General features: G+C 41.0%; 1 protein-coding gene across 1 annotated transcript in view; it reads left to right on the top strand.

The window, feature by feature from the left end:
* LOC121371836 (serine/threonine-protein kinase LATS1-like) overlaps window positions 1-11,969 on the top strand; it is a 42,462-nt gene extending 30,493 nt beyond the window's left edge. The window contains exons 4-7 of the mRNA XM_041498025.1: window positions 911-3,790; window positions 4,753-4,929; window positions 5,995-6,101; window positions 9,455-11,969. Of these exons, the coding sequence (XP_041353959.1) occupies window positions 911-3,790; window positions 4,753-4,929; window positions 5,995-6,101; window positions 9,455-9,880 (3,590 nt within the window). The 3' untranslated portion in view covers window positions 9,881-11,969. The remainder of the gene's footprint in view (window positions 1-910; window positions 3,791-4,752; window positions 4,930-5,994; window positions 6,102-9,454) is intronic.
* The last annotated feature ends 1,244 nt before the right edge of the window (window positions 11,970-13,213 follow it).

Below are 13,213 nucleotides of genomic sequence, written 5' to 3'. Positions count from 1 at the left end.
CATGGTGTGGGGCGGCATCTCTATCCACCACAGGACCCCCCTCTATGTGGTGGATGGCAATCTGAATGGAATCCGCTATCTGAATGAGATTATCTGGCCGTTGGTTCTCCCAGGCCTTCAGCAGATTGGCGGCGGGGCAGTTCTGCAGGATGACAATGCCAGACCCCACCGCGCCAGGGTGGTAACGGACTTTCAAAGACAACAAGGTATCGCCAGGATGGATTGGCCAGCATATTCGCCTGACTTGGCCCCAATAGAGCACGCCTGGGACGAATTAGGCAGGAGAGTTCGGGATAACCATGCCCCTCTGGCCAACCTTCATGATCTGGGTCAACTTCTTATGGCAGAGTGGCAGGCCATTCCCCAAGAGTTCTTCAGACGTCTGATCAACAGCATGAGGCAACGATGTGTCGAGTGTATTCGCGCCAGGGGTGGATTCACACACTATTAAATGAATGTTCTAATGTGTAAAATCCATGTTTGACAACCTTCAACTTTGACAGCATGTCATGTGACTTTCTTGTATACAGTGACGTTTATTTGTGGTTTTTTGTAAATATGGAACAATAAATTAAATTTCTGGTGTAGTTTACATCATCAATCTAATACACTCTGAAACTTATTTGGTTATAAATGTTTGACCCTTAAATTCTTTTGAGTAGTATATATACCAACATACACCAGGTATACACACATACACATATATACCGACATACACCAGCTATACATATGTACACATATATGTAACAACATACACCATATATAAACACGTACACATATATACCAACATATACCAGGTATACACATGTGTACATATATACTGACATACACCAGGTATACACATACACCAGGTTTTTTTTCGTGTTTATTATTATTATTTTTAATTCATGATTTTGTTGTATATTTTCAGGTTATAGTGGATTTAAAGGGAAACAAAAGTCGAGTTTCGATATGAACTTTGGCCCCAGCAGCCCAGCAGCTTCCGACACGAACAGTATACGCTCTGACAGCCCAAGCCTGTCCAGTATTCAGAGCAGACCGTACATACTGAGTGAGGTGTCCAAACCTGTTGTCAATGGTCACCAGACACCACCACCGGTTCCTCCTCGAGCTCCAATAGCACCCCCAGCAACTCCCCCTCGAGGTCAGACATCCCCGACCCCTGTGTCGCAACCACAGTCTGACCTTGGGATGAACGGTGGACATTCTGTTTCGGTGATGTGCAACCCGGGCCCCACGCAGACCACACAGGGAGTGGTGCCTGCTGGCCACGTGAAGCAGATGATCATGCAGATGGCTCAGCAACAGAGTCAGAATCACATCCAGCAGACACAGCAGCAGCAGCAGCAGCAGCAGCAGGCCCAGGCTGTACATACTCAACCCATCCAGCAGCAGCAGAATGTCCAGTGTTCTCGTGGGCAGCAGCAACAGATCCAAACCATCCAGCCCTCGTACGGGCAGCAGCAGCAGCAGACTCAGCATATGCAACACGTCCAGCAGTCTCCAGGGCAGCAGACGCAACACGTGCAGACGTCCCAGCAGGGCATGTACCGCCTTCCGCCCAGCTATCTGTCCTCTCAGCAGACTGCTGGACAGTCTAACGGCGTGGCTGTGATAGCTCAACGCGGGGTCAGTCCGGTCACGACGCTGGCCAGACAGCCGGTGATTGGTCAGACACAGACGGTCCAGAGCATGCCCGTCAGTCATCTCAAAGGCTTGACGATATCACAGAATGGAAACGTCACCGGAGGAATTGTCAGTTCCGGCAGCCACAGGGTCACAATAAATCTACCGCATGCACATCCGCCACCTCCGCCGTATGGTCAGGGGCGACAGTTGCCCACGGTGAACATGCAGAGTAACGAACAGTCCCACATGATATCTCATGTAACGGAGTACCGGCCTGTGAACGAAGTGTGTGTCAGCAGAACAAACAATGTACAGAAAAAGCTGGCAACTCCTCCAGTGTCTGCAACCATGCGAGCCTTCGATTCGAGGCATGCACCCATTATCATGCATTCTGTGAAGAGTAAGGAAGTGCAGAAACCTGTGCCTCAGACGGCCACAGCCCCGCTCTCACCACCCAACCAGACAATCAGCTCAGCTGCTAGCTTCATATCACAGGTCCAGGCTCAAACGTCATCCCCCCTCACTTCATCAGCCCAGCCGGTGACCTCAGCTGCAGGCAGCTATATATCACAGGTTCAGACGCAGATCAACTGTCCATCACCAGCTCCCGTGCTTCCTCAGTCAAAGAGAAATGTTCAGATTCAAATAACGCGACACCCAGTGGGTGGTGGCCAGTACACCCAGGAGCAGCTGGCTCATCTACACTACCAGCAGCAGCAGCAGCAGCAGCAGCAGCAGCAGCAGCAGGTTCCCACCATCCAAATCCATATAGGCAACAAGCACGGGTCACAGCACCCCTACTCTCAGAATCAGTCGCCCAGCGTTCACGTTCATAACATGGCCTACAACTACGACTACTACCGGTCGACATCGGACACGCCTGGATCCACACCGCGCTCTGACTCACCCGTGTCACGGGCAACCAATCAGTCGCCCTCTGTGTTATCAACAACGTCGACACCATCCACCAGCTCTGACATTCCTGAAAAACCACCACCGCCCTACTCTGCTGGCATGTTTCACGGACACTTACCTCAGGGGCAGCCTCCAATCCCCCCGCGAGTTCCACTCCAGCCCCAACACAAACTACCCCTCATGTCTTCACACGTGCACTCAAAGGCACCCCCCTTGCCTCCGCACGTGACTTCCCACATGTGCTCCACATCGGGCCAGCAGTCGGGCATGGCGAACTTTGTGTCCAGCTCTAGCCCACTCATCATGTCTTGTGTGTCGTGTAACCCGCAGCACGCAGTGGCGCCCCCCACATCGTACAACACGCAGCACCACACGGGGGCCGACTGTTCTAGCTGTCATCACGTCTCGGAGCAGGACGAGACGGACACAGAGACGATTTCCTCCGACACGAGCGTAGGGCAGGAGAAACACCGGTGCCTGTCACCCATGCCCGAACGCAGGCCTCATGCACGGGAACGAGACCGGCTGAGGATCGACACAAAGGTGCGCAATTACTCGCCTCAGGCTTTCAAGTTCTTCATGGAACAACATGTGGAGAACGTCCTCAAATCTCATAATCAGAGAAATCAGAGGAAAGTCCAGCTTGAGACAGAAATGTCGAAAGTAGGTTTGTCTGAAGAAGCTGCTAAGCAGATGAGGAGAATGTTGAATCAAAAAGAGTCGAATTACATTCGCTTGAAGCGAGCGAAAATGGACAAGTGTATGTTTGATAAGATCAAGACTCTGGGCGTGGGCGCATTTGGGGAAGTTGCTCTGTGTCGTAAGAAGGACGTGGGGACGCTGTACGCGATGAAGACGCTGCGTAAGAGCGACGTGTTGAAGCGTAACCAAGTGGCGCACGTGAAGGCGGAGCGTGACATTCTGGCGGAGGCGGACAATGAGTGGGTGGTGAAGCTGTATTACTCGTTCCAGGACAAGGACTACCTGTACTTCGTGATGGACTACGTGCCCGGCGGGGACCTCATGGGACTGCTGATCAAGATGGAGATCCTGGAGGAGGCACTGGCACGCTTCTACATCGCGGAGCTGGTGCTAGCCATCGAGAGCGTGCACAAGATGGGATTCATCCACCGTGATATCAAGCCCGACAACATTCTCATCGACAAGGACGGGCACATCAAACTCACAGACTTCGGACTCTGCACCGGATTTCGATGGACACACAACTCCAAATATTATCAAAAAGGTAGCTGGTTATTTTTAACCAAAGGATTTATATCGGGTGATTAAAAAAAAAAAAGCCTATTTTCTTTTCTCCCAAAAAGTATTGTTTTTGCTCCCAGCATTTCAAGATTTCTTATTGATGTTCTGTGACCAACCATCTCGGTGTCTTTTGTGAAGGTTTTTGTTTCTTTGTTTTTTAAACTGCATCGGTTTAAAAGAAATATACATGTAAATGTCTTTGTAATCTATAATTCATTTACAATGCTTGTCTCTACAAGATTAACTTATACAACAGAGCAGTCAGTTTCGTTAATGCTGATTTTACTTCAATTGTATATCCAGGTCATCACTAACCAGTAGTATGTAGAAGATTGCTAAAAAGAAATTAGTAATATTAAAATTTGGTTATTCTGTATTTATGGTAAAAATATGTTCATCTTGTTAAAACTGTTCTGAACTTATTAAGTAAAATATTTGTACATACTAATATGAGAAATTGATTTCAAGGTTAGCTGAATAAAAAAAAAAATACCTTGGCAACTCAGTCTGTTTATGTTATTTGCATACTTCTAATTTACTAGTTGTTTACTAGTTATTGCATAGAAGCAAAGTAATGGAACCAGATATTGACTGTATTTTAAAAAATGGTTTCAGTTTGTTAAAAAAAAATTGTATTCTTTGATAAAAATTACGTAGATATATAGGTATATTATTGGAAATATCTTACTAAATACAAGTTATATTGTCAAAACTATGTTGTTTTATTGGCACCACCATGGTCAGAAGTGCACTCATTTCACTATGCAAGTTTCAGAGAGAGTTATATAATTCTAAAATGTTAAATTGTAGGTGTGTTTTTCAAATTCATTAGCACTGGAGCACTAATTTTGAAGAAAAAACGTTCTATGATGTCTAAAAGTGTTAACTGGTACTCCTTTGTATATTAAAAAACCCGGAAAAAACCAACCCATTGTGTGTTTTCAGACGGCATGCATGCACACCAGGACTCGATGGAGGTGAACTGCAGCCTGGACGAGCGCTGTAAGTGTGAGATCCTCAAACCGCTCGAACGGCGCCGACAACGCGAGGGACTGCGCTGTCTCGCTCACTCGCTTGTGGGGACACCCAACTACATCGCACCGGAAGTCTTGCTGCGTCAAGGTGAGGTCACTATACAGCTGTCGTATTCAGTTACTGAATGAATCATAAAATGGTGTTTTAAAATACAAAATGGGGGTGGTCAGGGGAGGCTGTTCTCTGCCCATTCAGGGGTGCAACAGTAGTGGTTGCCCAACATCATCTCTTGGTTGCCCACATATTTCATAAAAGTTTAATTTTATTTGTTTTATGATTTTCTTGGTTGCCCATCAGGCAACTCTTTTACAAAGAATGGTTGCTCGCAACATATTTTGGTTGTCCCGGACGCGTGGACAACTGATTTGTGCACCCCTGCCATTACTGAGTGATGTTTTTGACATGTATATTCTGTTAAAATGGATGTTTACATTTTTTGACTGGAAAACAAAATGTAGGTTATAAATGGCAAGTTCAGCAAGACTTGAGTCCATTTACAGGAAGAGCAGTCTCGTTAGATAATATTGTTTGTTGACGTCATTTTGCCATATGCTTGCCGTCGGTTACATTGTAGAGCTGTGAGACATGAAAGGAAAACAAAAGTCAAATGTGTGGAATGCAATACATTGGCATGATTTTGGCATTTATCTTCATAGTGTTTCTGCCAGAAAGAAAATTTTGGGTATGGCACTATCAGATTGAATATCTACAATGTGTGTGCGCAGTCGATAGGGGCTATGGGGGACCTCCTCCAGAAAAAAGTAGGGAGGTGGATTAGGGTTAACAAAATCATACATTTTGTCAAAAGGTCAACTTAAAAAACATAAAATCTGCAAACATTTTTGGGTATGACGCCATACCCATTTTACCCTCTGGCAAAAACCCAGGTAACTTCATAGCTGGAATTAAGATGCATATTGCTATAGTCTCACTGTCATCTAGTGTAAGTGTCGGGTATTCGGGTGCTGGGCAAGTTTGACCCTCGGGTACAATATTGGACTGAGAAAGCCCTAATTGTGATTGGTATTACCAGTACAATGTTTTCAAATGTTGTACACTACAGTTTGTATTGTTCCAGGTATTACCAGTAAATATTTTTCAGTTTGTGTTGTGATTGATACAAATATTTACAGTGTATTTTAACTGTTGTAGGCTACACATCATGCTGTGATTGGTGGAGTGTGGGAGTGATTCTGTTTGAGATGTTGGTCGGACATCCACCGTTCTATGCATCCACACCAGCCGAGACGCAGTACAAGGTGAGCTCAGACTTCTAGTCCTGATACATGAAATCTCCATGGTATAATTCATTATAATTAGGTTTCCGTTGGATTCATTACAATTGAAAGTCGTCCCATTAGTTCTGTCATAGCAATGCTGATATTGTTCATTTGTTTATGAAAGTAAGAATGATGTCGGGGAATGTCGTATCTAATGATGTCAATTTATATTGGTATTTTATATTAAATAAAGATTATCTTGTTTGTGTTTTTATTAATATATATGTTTCATTTATATGGATTGTCTGTTATTTCTTTTATAGTCCATCCTATCCTCCTACAAAAATGTTTTTTATAAGTAATTTCAGTTTTGTTTGACTTAAAGCTGCATTGTCTGGAATATTTTTATTATTTAAGCATTTAGAATAGATGATCCAATTCTGTTTGGTACATAAAAGGCCCACCACATCTCTATAGTTTCGCAATGCTCGCTTATCTACATTATCTAGGTCAACTGCAAACCCAATGGCCAGCTTGTTTTTCTTCAATTAGCGGGACACCAGTAGAACTGGGAATTTACGCGATTTGCGCAGGCGCTGAGCTTCTCACGTGATTTTGAACAAATTTAACTGTCTCATACGTCCAAAATATATTTATATCCATAGAGGTATGGTACAATACCTTTCCAGAGGTCGGTGGGGGATTTGCCTTGAAATTTCGACAGTGACCAGCGGTTGGCTTACGCGTTACATGTAAGGGGGTGTTAATAATTACGTAACTCTCTAGGGGTAGAGGAAGAGGGCGGTATGTTTGATATACGTAACATTTATGAAGACTATGTTATTTCTATTCATTACTTAGACCTAAAAATGTGGTGGGTTTTTTAATGCGCTGTCTGTCTAGAATCGATCCCCATCGGCGGGATTGTTCCAGCCAGTGCGCCATGACTGGTATATAAAAGGCCATGGTATGTGATATCCTGTCTGTGGGATGGTACATATAAATGATCTCTTGCTAAAAAAAAAAAAAAAAAAATGTAGCGGGTTTCCAAGGCGCTTGTGCAGGGATTTCAGTGTGGTTGGGGGTTATAGACTGCATTGAGCGAAATTTATATGGGGCCATGTTCCCCCAGAAAATATAATAGAGGTTATTACCAGAGTGTTTTTCGGTATTGTCAATATCATATATTAGGAATAAAAATTGTATTATGCGAGCCTTTGGCGAGCATAATACATTATTTTTATTCCTAATATATGATATTGACGATACCGAAATACACGAGGGTAATAATCTCTTTATCATATAAACTCAAGCTTAATACAACGTGTTTTTGTAAACTGTACACACAACTTTAATTCCAGTCCGCCATTACTAGATATTCAAATGACGTAAGAATATGTGGCGCGGTGTATTTTTGAATGGAAATGACGTCAAACTCGAATGACGTCATTTTGGATGTCCTTACATCAAAATAAAGTTATGCCTAACATTTTTTGTTTTTTTGAATGCTGGACAGCTTTCAGTGTCAAATTGCCATTGAAATGTTTTTATTTGATGACTATGAATTCATACGTCAATCATGGAGTGTCACCCAAGTACGTTTGCTTAAATGTCAATAAACCTAGTGCCGAGACCTCGACTAATTTACATCTAATGTGCAAAGTTATCAAATTTTCAAAGTATGTGATCTGAAAAATATCACATACTTAGATTGCACTGAAAATGTAAGATATTATATGATAAATATATTTTTTTTTTTATCTTGGTCAGGGAAAGGTTTCGACCCCCAGTACCCTCCCCCCTGCACATGCGCCCGTTTCCTCTCTTAGATTATATGTCAAAATTACCAAACGTTTGACATCCAAAAGCAGATGATTATTAAATCAGTATTCTCTAACACTGATGTCGTTAAACAATACAAACTAACTTTACCCTTTCCAAACGAAATAATATTTATTTGAATTTGTCGATTTTACCACACGTAAAAGTGAAAACGGTCATTTTCTACTTGTAGTATATTTTATTAAAAATATATACATGATCAGTGTGTTATACAAACTGAACTTTAAAAGTTCTACTAACTCTTTATATAATATTAATTCTTAAATAGGAAGGTACAATTGTCGATAGTACGTTGTCAAGATCAAAACCGGTTTTAACGAAAGAATAGTATGCATCCTCAACTGAATGTTCTTTGTACAGCATAAGAATTCTCATTTAATTTTTTGAGACGAACCCTACAATTTCAAATCCGCAAACGCACTTTGTTAACTGAAATTGACAACAGGCTGTCGTTTGTGGTTTGCCTAGCAATGGTCGAGGTGACGAATCGAGCGTATACTTTGACGTTCTCCGTTCATAACGAACACACACAGATTTTTAAAAAGTGCAGTTAAACTTGTATTTCATATTTGTGCATGATATTATTATATGGTAACCAGACACTGTAACTTTAAGAAGAAAAGTAAAAGTGTTTTGGAAATATTTTTTTTTTTTAAATTTGTGTGTCTCATTTAGAAAACAGTTGGCTCAGAAATAAATAACTTGTAAATTCAATAGCATGAAAAAAACCTTTCTGTGTGGGATGGACTATAGATTCATCAAAATACAAACAAAACAAAGCTTGTCAAACTTTTGGGTAAATGGCTTTGCCGATTCAAACTGTTTGCACATGCTTTTCTTTGGTTCATTCCCTGTAGATGAATCTAAAACAAACAATAGACAATTCTTAAAAGAGACATTTCTCAACATCTTAAATGAAGGGAACAGTGCCGAGTTTCAATTTTAACATATCGTAACTAAAAAATGGAAAAAAAAAAAAATATATTTTTTTTTTAAAATAGGATGATTAATGCACATCAAACAGTATTTACTACATAGAATAATTAATGGTTTTATTTAAAAATATACAGAAGTGAAGAACTAAATAATTAAATTAGTCTACTAAACAGCACTAAGAAACAAAAACCCGCTAATTTGAATTAGCTCTACAAATGCTGTGCGGAATCAAGAACTTACTACTGATATATTAACTCACCAACACAATGTTGATGTATTAAACTGGTATCATGGAGGGGATATAGTCTAGTGGTAAAGAGCGCGCTTTATGCATGGTCGGTCTAGGATAGATCCCCATCGGTGGGCCCATTTCTCATTCCAGCCAGTGCACCACGACTGGTATATTAAAGGCTGTGGTATGTGCTATCCTGTCTGTAGGATGATGCATATAAAAGATCCCTTGCTATTAATGGAAAAATTAAACGGGTTTCCTCTCTTAAGACTGTCAAATTACGAAATATTTGACATCCAATGATTTATAAATCAGTGTGCTCTAGTGGTATCATTAAACAAAACAAACTTTAACTCAGCCGGTGATTGTTTTTCTCCTTCAGGTTATAAACTGGCATGAGACTCTAAAGATTCCCCATGAGAGTGAGCTGTCCCCAGAAGCAAGCGACCTCATCCTGCGGTTATGTTGTGATTCTCAGGACCGACTTGGGCGCCATGGGGCCATGGAAGTCAAGAAACACGCGTTCTTCTCAGACATTAACTTTGATGGTTTGCGGAGACAGACTGCCAAATATATACCAACCATTAAATACGCTACTGACACATCAAACTTTGACCCTGTCGACCCAGATAAACTCATAAATGGTGATTCAGAAGATACAAAGAAAATTGACTCTAAATACGAAAATGGGAAAAATCCCGACCACCATGCGTTCTTCGAATTCACATTTCGACGATTCTTTGATGACGGAGGTCATCCATATCCAATTATGCAGGACCCAGAGTCGAATGCCCCTGTTTATGTATAGCATAAGGGGCATAACTCTAATTATTGTGATAATATTTGATGCCTCAAGTGCCTCCAAATACTGACGGTTATGGACTCACTGATGACTCCAATGTGATCAATACATGTGACCATGTATTTGTCTCATCCAATAATTTTCGTCTCGCATAACTTGAAAGAATCCTGTCTTTCATTAAAACATAATAAGCAGGGTAACGTGATGTTTTCTTGGAATAATACGCAGTTGTTGCACCGAGTATGACAATATTTTATAAACACAAAATATCAGATACAGAAAGGATATTTTTTCAAGATATTTAGATGTTTTTTAATCTACCCGGTATTTGTATGGCTATTTTTAATAATGAATTACAAAGTTGGGACTGAGAGGTCTAAATATGGACACTGCTATTTTTCGTGACATGAAGCCGACTAATGTGTTCCTGTAATAAATGCGAGGATAAGTAACCTGTGGACTCCTTCAAGCAAAAGAGAAAAACAGCTGGAATTTATTCTAAATTACAGTATCCAATAATAAAAATGCCTTGGTGCAGAACAAAATAAAGTGGAACCATCAACCATGAAACGAACACTAGAAGACTGAATGTGATTTTCAGCTAATTTGTTCTGTGTTGCTTTGATTGGCTAATGTTAATTGTTCCTCCATCAAATGGAGAGCTCTGCATCCCTAGTGGCAGCCATGTTGTAGTTGCCTCCCCACATCTGTGAGAACCTGTGTGAGTTGCGCTGTGTGACACGTGAGACGAGCTGGGGGAAGTTCATCTGTAAATAAGGACATTAAGCAGAAGGTGTTGAAATGCTCAATATGCGTTCACGGTTCTTTCCCAGCCTGTAGGTGTGGCTGATCGATCACCCATTTTGCTTGTTGTTGAATTCACAATACACCAGCTACACCCATCGCTTTGTAGATATTCTGTGGCATTGCCCCGTAAAGTGGGGCAGTCAGATATTGCCACCATTGTTATGTTTTACCTCCAAGGTTTCCATGACAATGCTGTGAAACACACTGTCCAAAAATAGGTAGAAATACCTTACATCAAAGGGGCATTTATTAAATTCTATATTTACCATGACAATAGTGTTACAAAACACTCCAGTTAAATAATAAAAAAATAAAAAAATACCCTATTACTTGTTATTAACAGTTATTAAATTGTAGTTTTCATGTCGGAACGATTCATGGGTTAAATTATAGAAAAACCCCTGAATTACAGACCTAACAATTTTCTATGGGATTCTCCAGTATTATTTGTTTTAAAAATAGTATGCTACCAGGAAATGTGAAGAATTTTATTATTAAAACTAAAATGCATGTTTGTAATATCTTACAGCTAAAAATTAATCAAAATATAATTGACCCTTTGACAAAACAAATTATTGAACAGATATGTTTCAGACATGTTGATTTCACTGTTTGGGTGACTGTTACACTGAAGTTTATGAACTTCACTGAACAGATGTGTTTCACAATAATGTTCATCAACTTCACTGAACAGATGTGTGTTAGTGGTGTTGACCAACTTCACTGTTCATGTGACTTTCGCTGTGATGTTCATGAACTTTACTGAACAGGTGTGTGCTTGACATTGATGTTCAAGAACTTCACTGTATGGGTCATTTTGACAGTGATGTTCACCAACTTCATTGTACATGTGACTCACAATTATTATGTTCAAGAACATCACAGAACAGATGTTTCATACTCTGTGATGTTCATGCACTTCACTGATACATGTGTTCTTCAGTGATGTTCAAGAACTTCATGCACGGGTGTCTGACAGTGATGTTCACAAACTTCACTGACAGATGTCCTTCAGTGATGTTCAAGAAATTCATGTACGGGTGTCTGTTTGACAGTGATATTCACCAACTTCACGGACAGATGTCCTTCAGTGATGTTCAAGAACTTCATGTACGGGTGTCTGTTTGACAGTGATGTTCACAGACTTCACTGAACGGCCGTGTGTTTCACAGTAGTGTTGATTGTATATAAGTGTTCTCTGACGGGAGTACTCACGTACGACTGTACAGAGTAACACGACAAGGATCTGTATGAAAGACAATATCCCTCAATAAAATGTAATATTAACCATCTTGTGTTGTCTTTTCAATCTGTGTCTAACCTACGAGGGGGGCAGGATAGAGCTCAGTGTGCTAGGGTGTCGTTAAATATTCAGAGGCCAGTGGTAAAGCGCTTGCCTGATGCGTGGTCAGTCTAAGATTGATTCTTTTTGCTGGACCCATTGGGCTATTTCTCGCTCCAGCCAGTGCACCATGACTAGCATATATCAAAAGCTGTGGTATGTATAATCCTGTGTGGGATGGTGCATATAAAATATCCCTGGCTACTAATGGAAAAATGTAGTGGGTTTCCTCTCTAAGACTATACAGGGCTACCTCTGGCACTCGCCAAATTCGCCAATTGTGAATTTTGAAAACAATTGGCAAATTTTATTTAAATTTGGTGAAATAATTTTTATGTAGCCTAATAATTAATATCTTGTTAGATAATAACTGGAAACATCATTTCTGCAATTTTTGAAGATTTAACATAATTTGACGAACTTCTCTGCTAACCCAGAGCTATATATCGGAATTAGCAAATATTTGACATCCAATAGCTGATGATTAATAAATCAATGTGCTCTAGTGGTGTCGTTAAACAAAAACTTTAACTTTGTACAAGGTTTCTCTTTCCACTTGAGTACCACGAAATGGTTGATAAGAGTAGTTCTCTGTGGTGAGTATCAGAAATTCAAAGGAATGTACATGTATAGCAAATACATCGGATTTTTTCTCCAGTATTAACATGGCCTAATTGGTGTATACATGGAACGGTAATCCGGGTGAAAGGTGGATGTTTAACACCGTGTTTGAGCGTCTTGTTACATGGTGCTTACAGTCCATTGAGTCTCCTTGCCCAACCAGAAACCCTTTATTAAAACAGATTTAAACTGGGTTCACAGGTCAGCGAGTGCAAAATAATTTACTTTTACAAACGTCCCGTCAAACCTGTTTTATCTTGGACTGTTGCACCAGGCATGACCTACACCAATGTTCTGGTACATCTTTTTAAAACACCACAGGTTCCATACTTAATATACGGTCATTCGCTACTCCAAAAGAGGTGGCTCACCAGTCTATCCCTCTCCGACCCCCCCCCCCCCCCCCCCACACACGCACTCCCCGCGCATAAATTCCTACACACACATCTAATATATACCATATATACCAAATGAAACTGACGTCTTCCGGTAAAAATGAGATTAGCAGCAAGGGATCTTTTACATGCACCATCCCACAGACAGGGTAGTACATACCACGACCTTTGATA

This window comes from Gigantopelta aegis, chromosome 4, assembly GCF_016097555.1.
Source record: "Gigantopelta aegis isolate Gae_Host chromosome 4, Gae_host_genome, whole genome shotgun sequence".
Lineage (NCBI taxonomy): Eukaryota > Metazoa > Mollusca > Gastropoda > Neomphalida > Peltospiridae > Gigantopelta > Gigantopelta aegis.
The sequence above is the reverse complement of the archived record's forward strand: the minus strand, read 5'-3'. Positions and strand labels throughout refer to the sequence as shown.